General features: G+C 44.0%; 2 protein-coding genes across 2 annotated transcripts in view; both read left to right on the top strand.

The window, feature by feature from the left end:
- The window catches only part of gramd2b (GRAM domain containing 2B), a gene marked incomplete at both ends in the record, with an annotated part of 34,971 nt that extends 34,241 nt beyond the window's left edge, over positions 1-730 (top strand). Inside the window, one exon of the mRNA XM_083645459.1 lies at positions 689-730. Coding sequence (XP_083501585.1) covers positions 689-730 — 42 coding nt within the window. The remainder of the gene's footprint in view (positions 1-688) is intronic.
- Positions 731-10,549: 9,819 nt separating this feature from the next.
- Positions 10,550-19,172, top strand: part of znf608 (zinc finger protein 608) — a gene marked incomplete at both ends in the record, with an annotated part of 105,401 nt that continues 96,778 nt past the window's right edge. The window contains one exon of the mRNA XM_083645458.1: positions 10,550-11,047. Coding sequence (XP_083501584.1) covers positions 10,550-11,047 — 498 coding nt within the window. The remainder of the gene's footprint in view (positions 11,048-19,172) is intronic.

Here is a 19,172-nt window from a genome sequence, read left to right as displayed (position 1 = left end):
CTCAGTCGCTATTCTGTTCAGATTACACCGCTGTCTGTGTAATCAGGAGTCTTTGAGTCATTGTGGTTTCCACACTATATAACTGAGCTGTGACAGGATCACACATTACAAGATATTTCACCAGGAGAATCCCAGACCAGTCCACAAACACAGTCTCACACTGGCTTTATTCTTTCTAAACACACACTTGCCCAACATAAATGGGCCATTCTACACAATTTGTTTAAGTCATAGTTATTAAGTTAGAGTTATTAAGTTTACTGCTATCTCATATATATATATATACTACTAGGCATCTCGCACGCGCGCTCGATTCCTAGGCTCACCCGCTGCATGGCCTCGCCCGCCCTGCAGCTCGCATACGCTGCGCGGCCGCTGCGCGGCCTCGCCCTGGCTGCTCCTTGATGGCATACTTCAGGGATGCTGGCTCACCTGTCCTGGAGCTGGCAACATACAGCTGTCAATGTCTGAAGCCAGACTCCCACCTCTTTCAGTGTCTGCCCCTCGAACCAGTTTATGCCACACAGACAGTCATGGAATTCTGGACAAAATCATATAATCTAACAATAAATATAGATTAGGGCTCGAGAGACAAACTCTCATCAAATAGGGTCTGTGGCTCTAATGTGGACTAAATGATATGAAAAAGGTTGAGAGCGACTGGAATAACGCAGTGTCTCTCCTCCAGGTGCAGAGGAACCTGCAGAGACTGCTGGACGAAGCCGCCTGAAGGTTTTGGGAAGTACTGCAGGTTGTTCTACTGAATGTTACAGACTGACACTACTGGAATGGATTGTTCCAATCAATGTGAAAGGGCTTAAAAAGTATACTGCACACCAAACTGCATACTGGTACCTTAGTGTGGTGGCCTGGGAGAACTCTTCGCATGTCTCTGAGGCCATTTACACCTGGTGTTAACATGTGGTTTCTGCCATCAGATTGCAATCAGATTGTATTTTATCACTTCAGATTGCAGAAATGGTTGTCCTCTCAATCCACATAAAGTTGCTGTATCCAGATTGAGAGGACACATTGCATTTACACTTGTGTTCAATGTGTACACAATGCATCCCTGACCACCTCCGGATGTGGTTTGGCCGATCAGATTGCAATCCTTCTTCAATGCATTTTGGGGGTGTTTACACCTGGCATTTCAAGTGATAAAATACAATCTGATTGCAATCTGATCACAGAAAACACATGTTAACGCCAGGTGTAAATGGCCTCTCTGCTACACATTGTTCGTAATGAGCCAACGTAGGTGGAAACCGAGCTCAGTAGATATTTTGAGGGCGTTGGTACATCATGGTGACAAATTATTTTCATAAAACAAAAGGGAAAGTATTTACTTTTATGGTTTTGGTGGAATGCCACTGTAGAAAACATTATGTTGTGGAATGTTTAAAGCCATCTTTCTCATGTTTTATTTTTAGACACATAACAGATTAGAATAACTTTTGATGTGAGAGAGCTATCTCAGTCATTCAAAACGTTATATATACGGGAGAGTTTCTAATTTATGGAAATATCAAAAAATGAAAATGTCAAATTTTCACCATGTGAAGGGTTTTTGCAGACCACCACACATTTAGTCAACTGACTCTACCAGCTGCTGTGGCAAGACAGGCTGTCAGACAGGCTTATTCTAAACTACTTCAGCTGATAAGAAATGAAACGGTCTGGTGACATTTTGAAAAAACATACCTGCTCAAACTGTAAATGTTGGTGCTTTACGGGTCGAAGGCAGTCCTGCAGGTTAGTTTGTCTCTCAGAGGACAAGGTCATGTCCTGTTTACTTTTCAAAGCGCTGACTGAGCGGTTTTTGAACTCAACAGTTTTTTGGTCACACTGATTTCAGCCAGGTGTTCCATATTTACATCTGAGGAGGTCAAGGTTGTGTTCTCCTGTGCTGGATTTTTCTTTCAGAACACCTTCTGGCCCAGTTTGGACTGAAAGACAAGGCACTTATACCAAAAATTCCACATCTGTGACTGGTATCTCACAGCACTAATACCAGGGTTAGTCAGCAGCATGATAATGGCATTCTGAGAAACATTCAGTCGACAAATACATTTGTACATCACATTTCTTAAGTGCGCCTGAAAAGTGTTGACCCCTGCATTACAAAACCGTTCACTAACACTACTTCAGCAATATCATCATACAGTAAATGGCATAAATAGTAAATGGCATTTCTTTTTAAATATAGTACTTTTATCCAAAGCGCTTTACAATTCACACAGAGATGGCAGCAAGCTGCCACACAGGGTGCAGGCACACCATCAGGAACAATTTGGGGTTCAATGTCTTGCCCAAGGACACTTCGACATGCAGGAATCAAACCACCGACCTCTTTTCTCCAAAGCGATTAGTGGATGACCTGCTCTATACCTCCTGAGCTACAGCCTACAGTCATTGTAAGCAAAGTAACCTGAAGTTTCATTTCAAATTCAGCTCAACCCTCTCGGCTTCGCCTATTGCTTAAGATCCCTCATGTGAGTGTACCGACTGAAGACTTTTCTCATTTGCACCATGCCCCGCATGTCCAGCCCCATAGGCTACTCCGGCAGGCCCTATTCACCTTATTCACCACGCCCACTTTTTCTCTCTTCCGCGTTCAACGCAAACGTATTTGTTCTTCCGGTTCAGCGCTAGTTGCCTTCTGTGGCTAAATATTAGCTGCTAGTTAGTTATGTTATATGGCAGTAAAATGCCACTGAATGACCAAATTGATATAACTTTTAACCATTTCGAGTAACACTGTTTCCATACGGATCACCAGCGTTAGTTTGTTGTTTATAACGTGGCTATATATTCATAACGTTTCTATCTCGGATGCGTTATTTCGAATCACACATAGGTTACGCCTAACGCAACCTATGTGGGTTTCAGGACGCAACAGCCTCGACTCCACTGACGTCATCTTAAGAGCACAATATTCCTGGAATGCAAGTTTAACTAAACAGTTACATGTCCTCTGCATTCTACATAAAATTAAGATATTACGGGTTGTTTTATTTTGTATGTTACATACGTATTGGCCAAGATATGTTAGTTTATGGGGGAGTAATTTTGCCACTTTAGAAGGGGAGTGTGCGCGGCCATTTTGCCTGCGGGGTTTTTGGCAAGTCAAAACGGAAATACTATTACGAAATGACGTAATGTGGAAGCGTCCATGTGTGGGCAAAGAATAAGGTGAATATAAGGGCGCTTTACCCAACAGCCGATTCCTTATATTCTTCACGCATCAACGAAGCTCAAGCCCCCCCTAAAAATGGTCCAAAACCGCCTATGCTGATGGTGTCTGGAGCTATGCAAGGCACTAACTACTGGGTTTCCATCGATTTTTTGTGTGCAAGTTATGATGTAACCTATCGATTTCTAATGAAATTGCATCAGTTCTTACACTCATTGGTTTTGTACTGTAAGATATTTTACTGTAACCTGATGAAGAAACACCTGTGAACTCGTTATTGGAAACCGTTTAAAAAGGGCAGGCGCTTTCAAAAAATACTTAGGTGATTGGATGAACCATCTGTCTATCATGTGCTATAACTTCAACCACGCCTCCTCCTTCCTTGGATGCTGATTGGTCCGAAACCACTCGTGGTTCAGGTTCAAACCAATAGAGCGTGGCAAGATGGATTTGATCGTGATCTCATTCTTGCATTCTGCCTCGTTAATTTTATTGTATTAAGAGAGAAAATAATAATAATCCAGTGAAGGATGCAACTTCTGTTACGGGTAACAGAGTCAAGACTGGAGAAAACACAAATTATAAATTAATGATTTCTAAACATTTCTAAAGTTTAGTAAAATTCATTTAAAATTCCTTTAGAAACAAGCTAATTCTAACTTTGAATGGATTGGTAAAAAATTGCTTATTTTACATGCAGTAGCTTTGTTCCAGTGTGTTAACCTGTGGAAAGGTATTGTCTCCTTGTTGGTTAGTACACTCAGATTTAACATTGTATTGCATCCTTAAATACTCACACAAACTATTAATGTAAAAAATATGCTGTTAATTACATAATGTAAATAATGGTCACTGTGTGCTTCCATTGTGTTTTACCATAAACTACTGTAGAAAACCAGATTGTCTTACACAGTGTTATTGTATGTATGCTGAGAATACTTTTTGGTATATCAATAATTGGAATGTGAAACATTTAAATTGATGCATCAACTGAAAATGTATAGCTGCAGTTGTCAGCGTGTGTAAAATATTGTGAAGTTAATTCTGATAAATCTCCAGCTGAGATTACTAACATCAGTGTGATTCTGTAAATATTGTAATAATACATGAGATTCTGTATCTCTGACAGATTTATTGATGTGATTTTATTTTTTTCTCCCTGTGGAATAAAAAACATATATTTTTAAATAAAGTTTTATTTTTGCTGTAATGTCGTTGCATTTCCCTTTCTGTCATATATTGGTCACAGGTTGGACTGTTTCACAACCAACATTCAACATTCCATCATGTCAGATTGGAATTCTTTGGATGTATATGTATATGTGTATGTATATATATGTATATATATATATTTATACCATGGTCTGGGTGAATACTCGATTCTGATTGGCTGTAAGGTGTCCATTAAAAAGTGATAATGTACAGTTGGTAAAGTCGTTCAGCCAAATGGTCTGTTCACCATTCATATCAATGCGTCATAGTTTCAACAGAGTTATCAAGAGAGCTGTTTGAGCTCTATACCCCCGTTAAGGGTTAATATGGCACTTTTCTAAGTTGAGAATAAAATTTAGTCAGTCAAAGTAACTATTTAAATCACCCCTGTGTGCTCAGATTATCAAAAATAACTCTTATTTACAATTTTGATTTTCGTAACGGAGATTTCCCTCCCCTGACAGAAGCCGGCTCTGAGCCATTAAGTGACGCGCGCGTGCAAGCTGTGCGGGGGCGAGCTGTGCCCTGCGGGGGCGAGCCCGGCCGTTTGAGCTTTATACCACCGTTAACGCTTAACACATTCACTGCCAGCTGTTTTTTTTTTACTGTAGGTAGGTTCTGCCAGAGTTTTTTTTTGAGGATTCTGGCTCATCTTTCAAGACCCGAGGATTCTTTTCTGCTAAGATTTTGTGAACACACAATATCTCAAAAGAACTAATAGAATGTGTGCTTTCTCTGTCTAAAAGAGTTAGTTTGTAGAGTTAGTAGTTATGTAAGCATTAGCAGTTGAATACAGCATGGTTTCAGCGTCTGGAAAATTATTCTGAGATAAACGGCTTTTTGTGAAATTCGATAGAACAGTCACTTTAACCATTCATTTTTGGCATCAGTAAGACGTCAGACATCTAAACAATAGTTTTGAACAGTAATTTCCTCCATAACAGCAGGAAACACCCCTCTGCTTCAAACTCCTCCCTCCGTGTGTGTTCTTCTTGGCTGCAGCGGGCATGTCACAAGCTCGTTGCTGCTGCTGCTGTAACCTCGCGTCACCAGGCTCACTGCTTCTGCTGCTGCTGCCTGTCTGCTGGCGACCGCTCGGCAAGTCTGGATATGGGCTCGCTCGTTTCTTGTGATTTCGGTTGAGAGCTTTGATGAAGCTTTTGCGATTCTGGTCTTATTTATGCTGCGTGTTTCAAAGTGTGTTCCACCCGTAATCTATTATGCAAATTTGCAATCCCGCACCGCCAGCAATCAGCGCGAAAACGAAAGCGTTTTCGCCCATCCATTTTCATGAGAATGGCTTCCTCAAACTGCTTTTTGCTTGCCTTCCTCTAGTCTGGGAGAGCACTGTCGCCACTTAGTGGGTCCGTGGAATGGGTTGTACACGTTCGCTGGCTTCAATATTTTTATAGGAGACATGGGGAGCGTTGATCCACGTCCCACCGTCAAAAAAAAAAAAAAAAAATTTAAGCCGAGATATCTCGTCATTGGCAGTGAACCGTTGGATTCTGTAAGCTGAGATATCTCGTCAATGGCAGTGAACGTGTTAATATGGCACTTTTATAAGTTTAGAAAAAAGTTTAGTCGTCAAAGTAACTATTTAGATTACCCCTGAGTGCTCAGTTTATTAAAATAACGGCTATTTAGAAATCTGATTTTCGTTCTGATCAGCTGACAGAAGCCGGGCTCTCAGCTGTCAACTGTCAAACCCTCTGTTTACAACTTACAGCAACCAGCAGCCAGGCGCTCTGGGAGAGCGTGCGCTGCCTCTTATCACTGATACAAATCAAGTCAAAGAGGAAAAAGACGAGATCAACAAAAAGAAAACAACGAAATGGGGAGTTAACAGCAACACACTGAGAGACGTCCTTGTACAAAACATACCTGGACTCCAACATACTGAAAGCAGATAGTTTTCACTCTACTCCTGCCTCGCGCCATTAACTCATTCACCGCCAGTTTAGGACTGTCAATATTTAGCACAGGCCAAAGATTTTCATAATTGTTGGTCATCTTTCAAGACCCACAGTAAATTATCTATTAGCACCAGAGTGATTTGCAATACCTCAAAATGAAGATGTACGTCTCTGGGTTCACCAGGAAAAAAAAAGTGAGCTTTTAGCATGTTCTGTACTCTACTTATAGCCATTTATATACACCCTGTTTTCCCCCAAAATGTCTCTCTGAGAAAAGAAATTGCAGAAAATGGCATTTATGTATTTATGCACACAATCTCATGCAGAACTCGCTCTCAATTCTTTTATTTTGAACTGTATTGACATCAGACATGTAAATATTATTCGTTAGGACACAAATGACAAAAAAAAAAATATATATATATATATATATACACATGAAGTGCTTTTTTTTTACATTCAACAATACAGTTTACTCGGTGTGAGTGAGTGTGCAGACAGACAGACAGACAGACAGACAGACAGACAGACAGACAGACAGACACACCGACAGACAGACAGACAGACAGACAGACAGACAGACAGACACACACACACACACACACACACACACACACACACACGATCCCCCTTTTAGATTTCTAACCCCACATATGATAAGCAATAACCACGCCCTGTGGCGCTGGGATTGGCCAGGAGCAACACTGGAGGGCACGCAGCCCAGCGATTACATGAACCAACTGAATAGCTCTTGAGAAAGGACAGCGGGCTGCTCTGACTCCCGCTTCTGCCTTGTGCCTTGCTGTTGTGTGTTTATTTTGCACCCTTCCTCGTCCATGTCTCCCTGTCATATCCCCTGCTATCTGATCGTTCCCGTTTTCCCCTCGGCTATTCAACACGTCCTCACCGCCCTCGCAAACTGATCGATCATTTCCTCATTCCTCCGATGATCAAACACATCTCTTGATTACTTTCTCCCGGCTGGCACAGAGGAAGGCGACTCCAGCTCGTGCAGCGCGCCGAGGCGCGTTTCAATGGCGTTTCTCCTGTCTGCACAAGGAAGCGTTACCAGTTTTCTGCTTTTCCTCCTGCTCAATTTCAAAACAACAGCTGCGGTATGTGTTTGTTCACGTGTTGTCTTAGATGATAGGGACCTGATACCATGTGACAGGCTGGGGAAGTGTTTAAACTACGCCCTGCAGTAATAAAAACAAAAACACGTCAAACACGTCATTGGCGGGGAGGGCTATTTCTGATAACACGTCAAAGACGTCATTGGCGGTGAATGAGTTAACGGCCAGGACACACATCTTGCGTCTGCTGTGCGCCTGCGTGGCGTTACCTGTTGATTTTCATTTCGGCGCCCATGTTGACAGGTTACAGCAGCCACACCACCGGCATCAGACGCGCGTCTCAGGCGCGTGTCTTGCGAGGCGTGAGACACGCGTCATCTAGAGAATAGAAGTTACGCCCCATTTTTTCTGCTTACCGCGCACGTGTCTCTAGCATGTCTCTACACAAATAGACACAAATAGACATTAAAATAATATTTTACAGGGTCAGCCACAGCCAATCAAGGCTTGTTTTGATTTGAGACGGGAGGATGAGCTGAGCTCACAGCTGCAGTTCTCCTGCCCTCTGAAAACCACATTTGTATGTTGTTGTATGTTGTTATAGGCTACAATTGGTCAAATTATTAGTTAGCTTGACTCTAGAATTGTGCCAGGTGCAGCAGGCACTAAGCGGCCATTTTATCCAATGATAGCCTAATATTGAGCAGCCGAGGGGACTATTTTGTCTCGCCGGTTCTCAACTCATATTCAAGGTTATGAAAACTACATTTTGATTTGATGGCATTTTGCCTTTATTTGACAGGACAGTTAGTAAGTATAGGCAGACAGGAAAGGTCGGGAGAGAGAGAGGGGATAACGTGCGGCAAAGGACCTCGGGTCGGATTCGAACCCGCGTCTGCTGTGCGAAGAATCGAGCCTCCGTGGTACGCGTGCTACCAGGTGGGTGCACATACTATTGACCTGCTATCTCACCCATAACTCATTGAGTGCCATGGACGAACATGTTCGTCATTTCAAATAGTAACGTAGAGTGCCAAGGACGGACATGTTCGTCAATTGCGTTTTTTGATGGGGGGATGTCGATCTAAGCCTCTTACATCGCCTCTTACAATATGGGAGCTATTGAATGTGTCTAACCTATTTTACAGAACCCTTAGGTGGCGACAGTGCTCTCCAGATTACAGAAATGTCAGGAATACAGCCTGAAAAAGCCGTGATCAAAGCGGAACCGCTCATGCTGCAGCCCAGAGCCATGTAGATTGCTCTGGCTGCTGCTTGACGGTGCCTGCCAACAGCAATCAATCCGCGCACACAACTGCTCCTCTGCCTCTGTCTGTCTGTCTGCATATAGTTTCTCCACACGATTACCCACCAGAAAGGCAGCACCCGACCCCGAAGGGCCAAACCTTTACCTGCAGTCCCGTTTGGCATTTCCTTGTCGCGCTGTGAGCTGTCGTCGCGCTGTGAGCCGCTGTGAGCCGCACCGCCCGCAAAAACGGAGGCTCCGAAAACTACTCCGAAAAAGACTGGGTGGGTGTGGGGAGGAGTTTGCAGCTCAGGGGGGGGAGAGGGGGGTGGGGCATGCAGGCTCCACAGAACTACACCAGGTCACTACATCAGAAAATATTAGCTAGAGTCAGTGAATGTGCTTGAAATGCTGCATTTCACAAAAGGCGGAATAACTCAGCTTCTAGATAGAAATGCATGTTTTTGCTGTTTTTGACCTATCTTCTCCGGCTGATAACTAAAGAACGGAAAATGGTATCAATAAACTTTTTTTTGCTGATGATACAATAGAGTCTCCTTGTTCTTTTTGCGTGTTCGGTGTTTACATAGTAATATCACACAATATTCTGTGGGCCTCGAGAAATCACTGAAAACGCTCTGAAACTCTGGCACTGGGAGCGTCCGTTCTCCAAAAGTGGCTGGCACTCAATGAGTTAAAGATCCTCCCCCCCCCCCCATCCCTGCTGGCCCCCGTCCTCCCAAAGTGGGTCACTTCTACCGTGGGGGGCATCCAAAACGTCCATAGCCCCAGGGCCTGCGATAATGTTTAGGCACCCCTGCCTACTGTATATTGTGTTCATGCTTTACCTATTTGGTGTCCCCGCTTTACCTGTATGGCCTCACTTTACCTAATATAAGCTTTTGACTTTGTCATGTGGCCTCACTTTAGCTAATATCTTTTGACTTGATCTATTGTGTCCTCACTTTACCTACATCGTGTCCTCACTTTACCTACATCGTGTCCTCACCTTACCCATCATATCCACACTTTACCTTAGCTACTGTATTGTGTCGATAGGCTACTTTAATGACCTGTCATCTGCATCCTTTACCTATAGCATTGTGTTTCACATCACAATTTACCTATATTGTGCCCAGACTTAATATAAATGTTTGCCCTTTGCCTACTGTTTTAGCTACTACCATTTAGCTGTGGTGTTCACACGTTAGGGTTATATTATGTAAGAGACTGTGTACATAGGTGCCTATAGGAATATCTTGAACGAGCGATTTTTATTTAGGAAACATTATAGGCTATGTATGTCGTCCAACACATTAGGCTATTTTTTTTTTTTACATTTGAAAAATTTATATTTCAAATTTCCAGATGTATTTATTTTTCTGAGGTTTATGCCTATATGACATAAAAAAGAATGGATTGAGTGTATGCCAATGTGATGAGTGTGTGTGTATCTGTGCACGCATGTATCTGTGAGGACAGGGCACCCAGTAGCCTACAACAACAAGCATCCTACCTACCAACTGCTGCTCTCTCTGTCAGAATTAATTAATGTAGGCTATGTCATCGCAGCAGCCTTGGTGGGATGGCGACCCGGGCCTGATAGGCTAGTAAAAACCCGCTGCATGTGGCCGCCTCAGCACGGCACGGCACGGCTCACCGCCTGGCACATTGCGGCTGGCTGGCAATCTGACAATGACTTGAATGCTGATCGTGGAAGAAGCTGAGGGAGATCGACAAAGGAGACAAGGAAGGAGGGAGGAGAGAGATGAGTCGCTTCCTGGGAGGAGAGCCGGGGAGAATGGAGGGCTGACGGAGCGCAGCCCCGGAGCCTGTCACCCACCCACATCGCCTCCCCTGTCTGCTGTGATCCGCACCTCCTCTCCTCCTCTTGCCTCCATCTGAGATGATTTCAGCGGCCAGAGAGGCAGACAACAAGAACAACAACAGTAGCAGCAGCAGCAGCAGCAGCAGCAGCAGCAGCGTCTCCGAGCTGGCCACGGCGGCCTCCCCTGCGTCATGCGCCAAAGGCAAGGAGGAGAGGAGAGGGAAGAGTGTGATCCGCGGCTGGAAGAGAGACAGAGACCGAGAGCGGGAGAGAGAGAGGGATGCTGTCCGGGGCAGGAAGGCTGTGGGCGGCTGTGATGGCTCTCCTCCTCTCCTCTCCTCTCTCCTCCCCGGCGGGCCCGGGCCCGCACCCTGCGCCCCGGACTGCTGCAGGCTGGCGGACAGCGGCAATATGAGCAACAACAACAACAATATGAACAACAACAATAACAACAACAGCGGCGGCGGCAGTCCTCATCATCAAAGCGGACCGCTGGATTGTGGCGGCGCTATTGTTGTCAGGCGGCATGACGACACACCGGCCGCTAAGAAACACAGAGGAGCCTGCACAGAGAAGGTAGGAGCATCATCTCTTCTCACACAGGCTGCCTATTGTCTGCAGGCCACACCGCTGCTCTGCTCTGCACTGGATCAAGTCAAGTGGTTTGATTTGAAAAGGGACAATGTAGCTAATCAACGTGCAAAGAAAATGTAGCCAAAATGTATCCGAGTTAGCCAAAAGGCTTCCCTCGGCAGCCCCTCTACCTGGTGTTTAGGCATCCTAGAATAGCCTTATTAGCAATATGCAATAGTTACAATTGAGATAGCATAACGTTATAGCCTACAATACAGATAGACCAAATCCAAAGCAGATGACACAGGTATAGGCCTATCATGTAAAAGGATGCGCTGTTCTTGGGAATGGTGTGGCGATTTCAGCAGGGAGTGTTAAAGATGGATACATCGGAATCAGTGTTGACATTGCTGCTTCTCAGTCAGCCATTTCTTAACGTTACACTTGAATGAAGAGCAGATGGGGGCTGTCTGATTGATTGTGGTGCTGGATGCCATTGATGCGATGCTCTGAAGGAGCAGACGCCTGGCTGAAGGCAGATCGTCTCTGCATGCAGAGTAGACGGCTTCAGGTTTGACAAGACACACCAAACGAGGTGATTTTTTTCTCTCTCTCTCTTCTGGGGCATCAGTGAAGCTTAATATTCAAGGCACACACACACACACACACACACACACACACACACACACACACACACACACACACACACACACACACACTCACACACACACACAGTAACGCTGTCAAAGAATGCAGGTGTGTGTGAAGGCCACAAAGCATCCACACAGCCTGGACACACACACACACACACACACACACACACACACACACACACACATGGATGAATGATTGATGTATTGATATTTCTGCGATTGTTTTGTGGCCAGCTGCTGTCATATTTAAGCTGTAGACCGTATAGAAAATATGGACAGAGTCACCGGGATTTCACTCAGTGTTTTGTGGACTTGTGTTTTGAAGCCTCTAGTTTGGCGTTTTGGCTGAGGCCATCTTGGTTCATGCGCAGCTCACGCGAGACAGCGCAAGACCGCAGGGGTTTCCCACAGAGCGGCAGCTCCGCCTGCTATTGGTCCGTGATCGGCGAGCTTTGCGATCACTTGACAGGCGACCTGTCAATCACGGCCAGAACATATCTTTTATCATATCTATTTTACTCTAAACAGGTGAGTGATATAAAAATAGTAGTTGGGCATTTTGACATGGGGTGAACGGGGAATAACTCACTTTTGGAGCCAACCTCGAGCGGCCATTCGAAGAACTACAGCTTTTATCACTTCCGCATAGGCTTCACGTCCAACCCTGGGCTTGCTGCCTGGTACAGAGTGTTGATTTGAGGAGCAGGGGAAGAGGTGGTGTGTGTGTGTGTGTGTGTGTGTGTGTGTGTGTTGGGGGGGGTCCACCTCCTCCCAAGCACAACTCATTAAATCCAATCCTCCTTGTGTTACTGGAGATTAGAGGATAAACATGAGAAAACTATTTACATGTCAGCCGCCCGCTGCTGCATCGTCTGTGACTCGGACCAGACAACAGAAAGCACAAAGAAAATAATATCCTTTTCCCTGTAAATCCTGTTTTGATTGCATTATACAGGCTTTTGTTTACATCTGTTTATTTGGGACAAAGTCACCCACTGTGTCATAAGCCATGAGCTGGACAAACTGATCAACGATCAATGATCCAATGACATCGATGAAAAGTGAAAACATCCATAAATAGCATATTTAAATTAAAATATGCCTTGTAAATAGTAGATTGCATGGTTTATCTTCATAACTGAAAGGCCATCAAGTACTCTTTAGGTTAAAGGATATATATATATATATATATTTAAACTTAAAGGCCCATTCCGTAACTTCTGACCGGTGGCCGTTAGAGTAACTGCAGGCAGCCTGTGCTTACGCGTGGTGTACTCGCACGAGCCCAGCTCTGCTAAAACAGTTGGTGTTGGTTACTTTGTAATATTAGCTGATAAAAGTCACTTGAAAACAGCAACATGGGCAATTTATTTGCCAGATCAGCCCCGAGACGGCCGGGAAGGGTTCTGGATGAATTAGCGGATGTCATTGTGGCGTGTTCAGGGCTCCAGACTAACTTTTTACACTCAGTGCACCGGTGCACCTTTTTAATTGAGGTGCACCAGCACATAATTTAGGTGGTGCACCCAAATCTTTCACCATGCCTTTTGGCACCGCAATAATACATTTTAAGCATTGCCTTCTTTGTAATTTTGTTTACATATTGGCAATTTATTAAATGATACGCTCAAAAGATTTTCATGTCAATAAATGTCTATTAAAGTCACTGGGCTCTATCTTCGCAAAAGCGGTAATTTAGCGTTTGCGCTCGTTTAATGCCGTGCGCAATCCAAATTGGGGTCGGGCACAAGCGCATGCCTGTTATAATTGTACTGGGCATAGGCGTGCCACATGCCAAAGCAGGTGTTTCAGCGCTAAAATGTGGGGATAGATTGCATTATCCTATCGTCAGCAGCGTGCAATTACTTTGCGCTAAGAGCTTTGAAAAGGACCTCTTATCCGCTAAAACACTCGTTGCGCTTGAGCGCACCGTAATCTCAGCGCAGCGCAGAAACGTCATTACGCACAGATGTGCCACCCCAGGACATCAAATTCTGCTGCTAAAATTGGGTAACCAGCAGATTATTTGGTGAGGCAATCAACTACAATTCACTAAAAAACTTTTATCACATTGCAAGGAGGGTTTATGGTAAATTAATTGAGAAAACGCTATTCACCTTCACCTGCTATAACCCGGAGGGTCGTTGGCATCACAGCCGATCTGTCACAAGCTCTCTCCATCTTCTGTCCTCGTACGAGTCGAGTTTTAATTGAGTCCACTGTAAATCCTCGAATCTTTTCTTTTGTCTCCGCCGTTTACCTGCTGCAAACACGTTTCTATTGTCCCACCCCAGTCAACAAAATAACCCGAATTGCATCAAAACTCAGATGTTTTTAACAGGTATATGATGTGATGCTGTCGTTATGAGATAGGGATAATATATACAGTCAATAGGCCTACACCTATCCAAATGATGTACAGTATGGGGAGAATTACAGCATGCCTCACGCAAACTGTACAGGGACAGCAAGACGGGAATCTGATTGGCCTGGCATTGCCAGGCCACACCTGTGAATAATTCTCATGGTTAACACCGTCCAAATCCCGTTTGCGCCTTGCATAAATGATTTGGCACGCCTCTAATCTGCGTTTGCGCCCGTTGTTGTGACCAGTTATGCTCCCCCGCGAGTAATTGCATTTTGGGTCTGTTTTAACTTAAGAACAGGGAGGTCACGTCTACCCAAACAGTTATGTTTCTGTATAAATCATTATAATATATGCTCCATGAGGTGGGGATGTGTTTTGCTGCTGCTGGGCGGGGGTGCAAACTCGGCATAACACCTGGACAGCGGACTGAAATCTTCCCTGCCTTAAGGGACGCACAAACAGGTGCGCAAGCGTAAATAGGGGATATCGCCTGTACCAAGATAGGGTCCACTATCACCAACTGAGTTAACACAGTGGGGATTGAGCCTATGGCCCATTGATGGAAGCCTTTGCATTTTAAGTATTGCAGCATTTATGAACTGGGTGTCTGTGATGTGATTATCACCTTACATTATGCTCCTAAATTGAAAAAGTTAGGAGCACATTTAAGGACATAATGATTAATCTCTGATACATTACAATTGAGTTTATTTCAATTAAAGTAGGCTACCATTCTCATGATGCACTATGAATGTCTTACCAGATAAGAATGACTCAATGCAGCGCATTGGCTATAATTGTTGTCATTGAATTATGATTAATCATTTATTTAGTCATCTGTAGTTTGCCTAACATTATGTAATGGAGGTCATGATTGTGAACGTTCACATTACTGTGTGATTAGTGTAGTGACATATCCCACAGTGTACTGTGAAGTAGGGCTGCCCTCGACCAAAGATTAGGAAGGAAATCATCGATGCTAACACTCCTGGTTCTTCACTGTTTTCGCCTATGGGATTTTTGAATGGGTTTGTGGCACGATGCTTCTAATAATCTCTCTGGGCAACACAAGCTTAATCAAACGCGAACGAGTGTTTAGTAATATCATCTTCACACATGAGGACCACTTTTATGAGTTTTGAAGCTTTTACGTGCCGTTAAAAGGGCGGCTAGCTAGCAAACGGCTAAATGAGACTACACTGTTGAGTCGACGGGGATATATACGTCAATAACGTCATCACTTCAAAGGACGAACACGGAAATTCTCTTTCCCTCACCTGGTTCAGCCCGGGGTAATCAGTGCACAGCAGCGCACACATCAACAACAGTCCAGGTTGAGTGGTGACGTGACGGGGAAGCCTATGCGACACTGTGTGTAGTTCTGGATTAGTTTAGCACAAGCTTTTTACTTCTAGGGCTTGCATTTACGCTTCAAAACTCATGAAAGTGGTCCTCATGTGTGAAGATTATCCAGCTGAACACTGGTTCGCGTTTGATTAAGCTTGCGTTGCCCAGAGACCTTATTTGAAGCATCGCGGCAAAAACCCATTCAAAAATCCCATTGGCAGAAACAGTGAAGAACCAGGAAGTCTGCGTTCCGACTACAAAAATACATCATCCCTGCGGCTCTCTATTGCCTTTTAAACTTTTAGATCGCACTCTCAACCCGCGTTTCTCCATGGCTACGGGCTGTCTCCTCCCCCTCCCTTCTCCCTTCTTCTCTCACGGCGAGGGCGCTGTGTCAGGCCACCCAAAACAAAATGGAAACTTCCGGGTAAAAATTTCAAACTAATGGCAAGGCAAGGCAAGGCAAAGTTGATTTATATAGCACATTTAAAACAACCACAGTTGACCAAAGTGCTTAACATGTAAGCAAATACAAAATATATAGATATAAGAAACACTTAAGAAACAGTAAAGCAATGGGCACAAAAACACAGTAAAAATGGAGTCGAAGTGACAGCTCAGCTCGAGTTGAAAGCCACGGAGTAGAGGTGAGTCTTTAGTAGCGACTTAAAGGACTCTAGGGACTCGGCAGTCCGTATGTGGACAGGTAAGCTGTTCCACAGACTAGGTGCAGCCACAGCGAACGCTCGGTCGCCTCTGTTTTTTCTCCTTGATCTCGGCACATCTAAGAGCATCTGGTTGGTCGACCTCAGTGCTCTGGATGGAGTATGGATGTGAATGAGATCCGCTAGATAAGAGGGGGCCAGTCCATTAAGAACCTTAAAAGCAATTAGCAAAATCTTAAAAGTGATCCTAAAGGGGACTGGGAGCCAATGAAGCTCAGCCAACACAGGCGTAAAGTGGTCGCGCTTTCTTTTCCCAGTTAGGAGCCGAGCGGCTGCATTTTGGACTACCTGCAGTCGCTGAAGTGAGGACTGGTCCAGGCCTACATACAAGGAGTTACAGTAGTCAAGTCTGGAAGTAATAAAGGCATGAATGACTTTCTCAAGGTCTTGAGGAGATAAATAAGCCTTGACCTTGGCTAACAGCCTTAGCTGGAAGAAGCTGGTTTTTACAACCGAATTTATCTGTTTGACAAATTTAAAGGAAGAGTCAAACAACACACCAAGGTTGGTGTCCTAATGTCATTTAAACAAGTAAATAGCCTGACTGATGCACGTTGGAGGAGAAAAAGGTGTTTCAACAAACGAAGCAGCAAACATTGTATCAAAATACTAACGCATGACTCAAAACGTTTAACGTTACAACAAGGGTTTTATTTTTGAAAGAGCTAAAGTGGACGACCTACTTACATTCTGGCTGACTTGACGCTGTCTGCGCCTGGGCTGTGGGGTGCACTCGTGCATGAGAGATGCTTTTTTTCTCAGCATATTCCGTCAATGTAAAATAATTAACCGTTAAGAAAGTCGAATTTCAGGCTGTGGGAATCACTGAACCTCACTGACTCATGCTGGAAAAGGGGCGGCAACTCGAGAAGCAGGGTCGGAAAATCACCGACAAGATTGATATGGCCAGCCGGAGCAGAGCCGCTGCGTAAAAACCCACTTCACTTGCAGGGTCGCTCTATCGGCTAAACGGCGCTGCTTGGAAAGTTTTAGACTGAAGAAAATCTGACTAGTTTGTGGATATTAGTGGGATTTTTGGGGCTTAAATGTCTGTCCTATAGTCCAGAGTTACTGAACATTAGAGCTGTCACATTTTAATCAAAATTCTAATGTAACTTCGAATGTGGGGGAGGGGGGGGGGACATTAGATATGTAATTGACCCATCCGAATTAAAATAATAACAATATTGTTTTTTTTGCGGCAGAGGGATTTAAAAAAAATGTACAGCAGAGGGCGCTCTGCTCTAACAGCTTGACCTATCCTGACCACCTGACATGTCTTGACACAAGTTGTTGTTTGATGAGAGACACAAGACAAAATGAAGGCGGCCGATGCAGACTGATGCAGACAACAAAGCCAGGAGCGGACAATCACAACACTAGCCTCAATGCAACTCATCAGCTCTCAACAGCTGCTCGTTAAGACATCAAAGAGAAAAGATGACTATCTCTTATGGAACGTGTAACGTAATTTTATTTTTGGAAAAAGTGACAGCTCTACTGAACATGAGCATGAATCTACTTGTTGGTGGAACTCATGTGTTTGCCCTTACACAAATTTTAATAATGTCTGTGTATTAATATAGCTATCAATATCTTATGTCAAATTATTAGGGCTTATTACAAAGCAACCAACAAAAACAAAAACAAACCAGTCAGGTCAAGTTTATTTGTATAGCCCTAGTTCACAAGCATATCTCAGAGGGCTTTCCAGAGAATGTGTCTAGCTAAATCTAGCTACGCACAACCAATAAACAGAATTAAACAATCTTATATGAAGCATTATAAAAAAACAAGCATAGAAGAGAAGAGAGGGAGAGTGGAGAGAGAGAAGATGAATGAGAGAAGACAGACAGAGGGAGGGAGGGACAGAAAAGAGAAGAGAGAGAACAGAACAAAAAGACATACAGTTGTTAGTTGTTACCATTTTTATCAAGTCCGAATGCATGAATACTCGAGTCCAAGACCAAGGCCCAATCCCAATTCCTATCTTAACCCTCAATCTTAACCCTCAGTCTCAAAAATGCGCACTCCCGCGAAGTGCTAGTGCTGTCCCGATTCTCACTTTGTTAAGTTAAGGGTCGAGTTTGAGGCGTCTACGGCCCTCAGTTTTGAGATTTTCCACGACCACACTTGGCGGTGAGTGCGATCCCAGAATCCCTTGCGTGTCATCAGCTAGATCCATTCAGATGGAAGATGGCGGCGAAGGAGGAAAAAAGGAGCCCTACAAAGTTAAGTATTTCCTTGTTAATAGCGATGTAAAAATTACGATAACCATTGTATTAGCTTAGTTTAATGTCACTTTATGGATTTCCGTTTTGGAATCCTAACAACATTGTTGTTGCTAACGAGTGGGGGCTAGAATGACCGTGCTTTCCGAGGTGAGGGCTGGCTTGACTGCAGTGTTTAACTGCAGTCAAGCCAGCCCTCACGTCGGAAAGCACGGTCATTCTAGCCCCCACTTGTTTTGTGGTGCGTAGCATTACACGTAGGCTGTATCTTGATAAAAAACAACTCAACAACGACATTACCACCGAGAATTATGGCATTTCGTAACAACGTTAACAATGTTATAATATAATAATAATAATATGGCTTGACCAGCACGGCTACTGACTATCGATAGTTAGCAACAACAAATGTGTTAGGCTCCAAAACGGAAATCCATAAAATGACATTTAAACTAAGATAATACAATGGTTATCGTAATTTCTACATCTATATTATCAAGGAAATATTTGTAAGGATGCTTTTTTCCTCTTCTTTTGAATTGACAGACTGGATCCGGAGCTTTGGCATATTGCTGCCCCCCACAGTCTGAAGACGTATCTGCCTTTAAGGGCTGTCCCATTTTAAAGTCGCAAGATAGCCCTTAACACTTAGTTTTGAGGGCTACTAAGATTGAGGGTTGAGCTGGAGGGTTAAGATTGAGGGTTAAGAAAATAATTGGGATTGGGCCCAAGTCTCCAGTGCTCAAGTCCAAGTCCAGTTGAGTCCTGAAAATGAGTCCAGGACTCAGACTGGAGTCTGGAGTC

The sequence above is a fragment of the Poromitra crassiceps genome (assembly GCF_964638095.1).
Source record: "Poromitra crassiceps genome assembly, chromosome: 10".
Lineage (NCBI taxonomy): Eukaryota > Metazoa > Chordata > Actinopteri > Beryciformes > Melamphaidae > Poromitra > Poromitra crassiceps.
The sequence above is the reverse complement of the archived record's forward strand: the minus strand, read 5'-3'. Positions and strand labels throughout refer to the sequence as shown.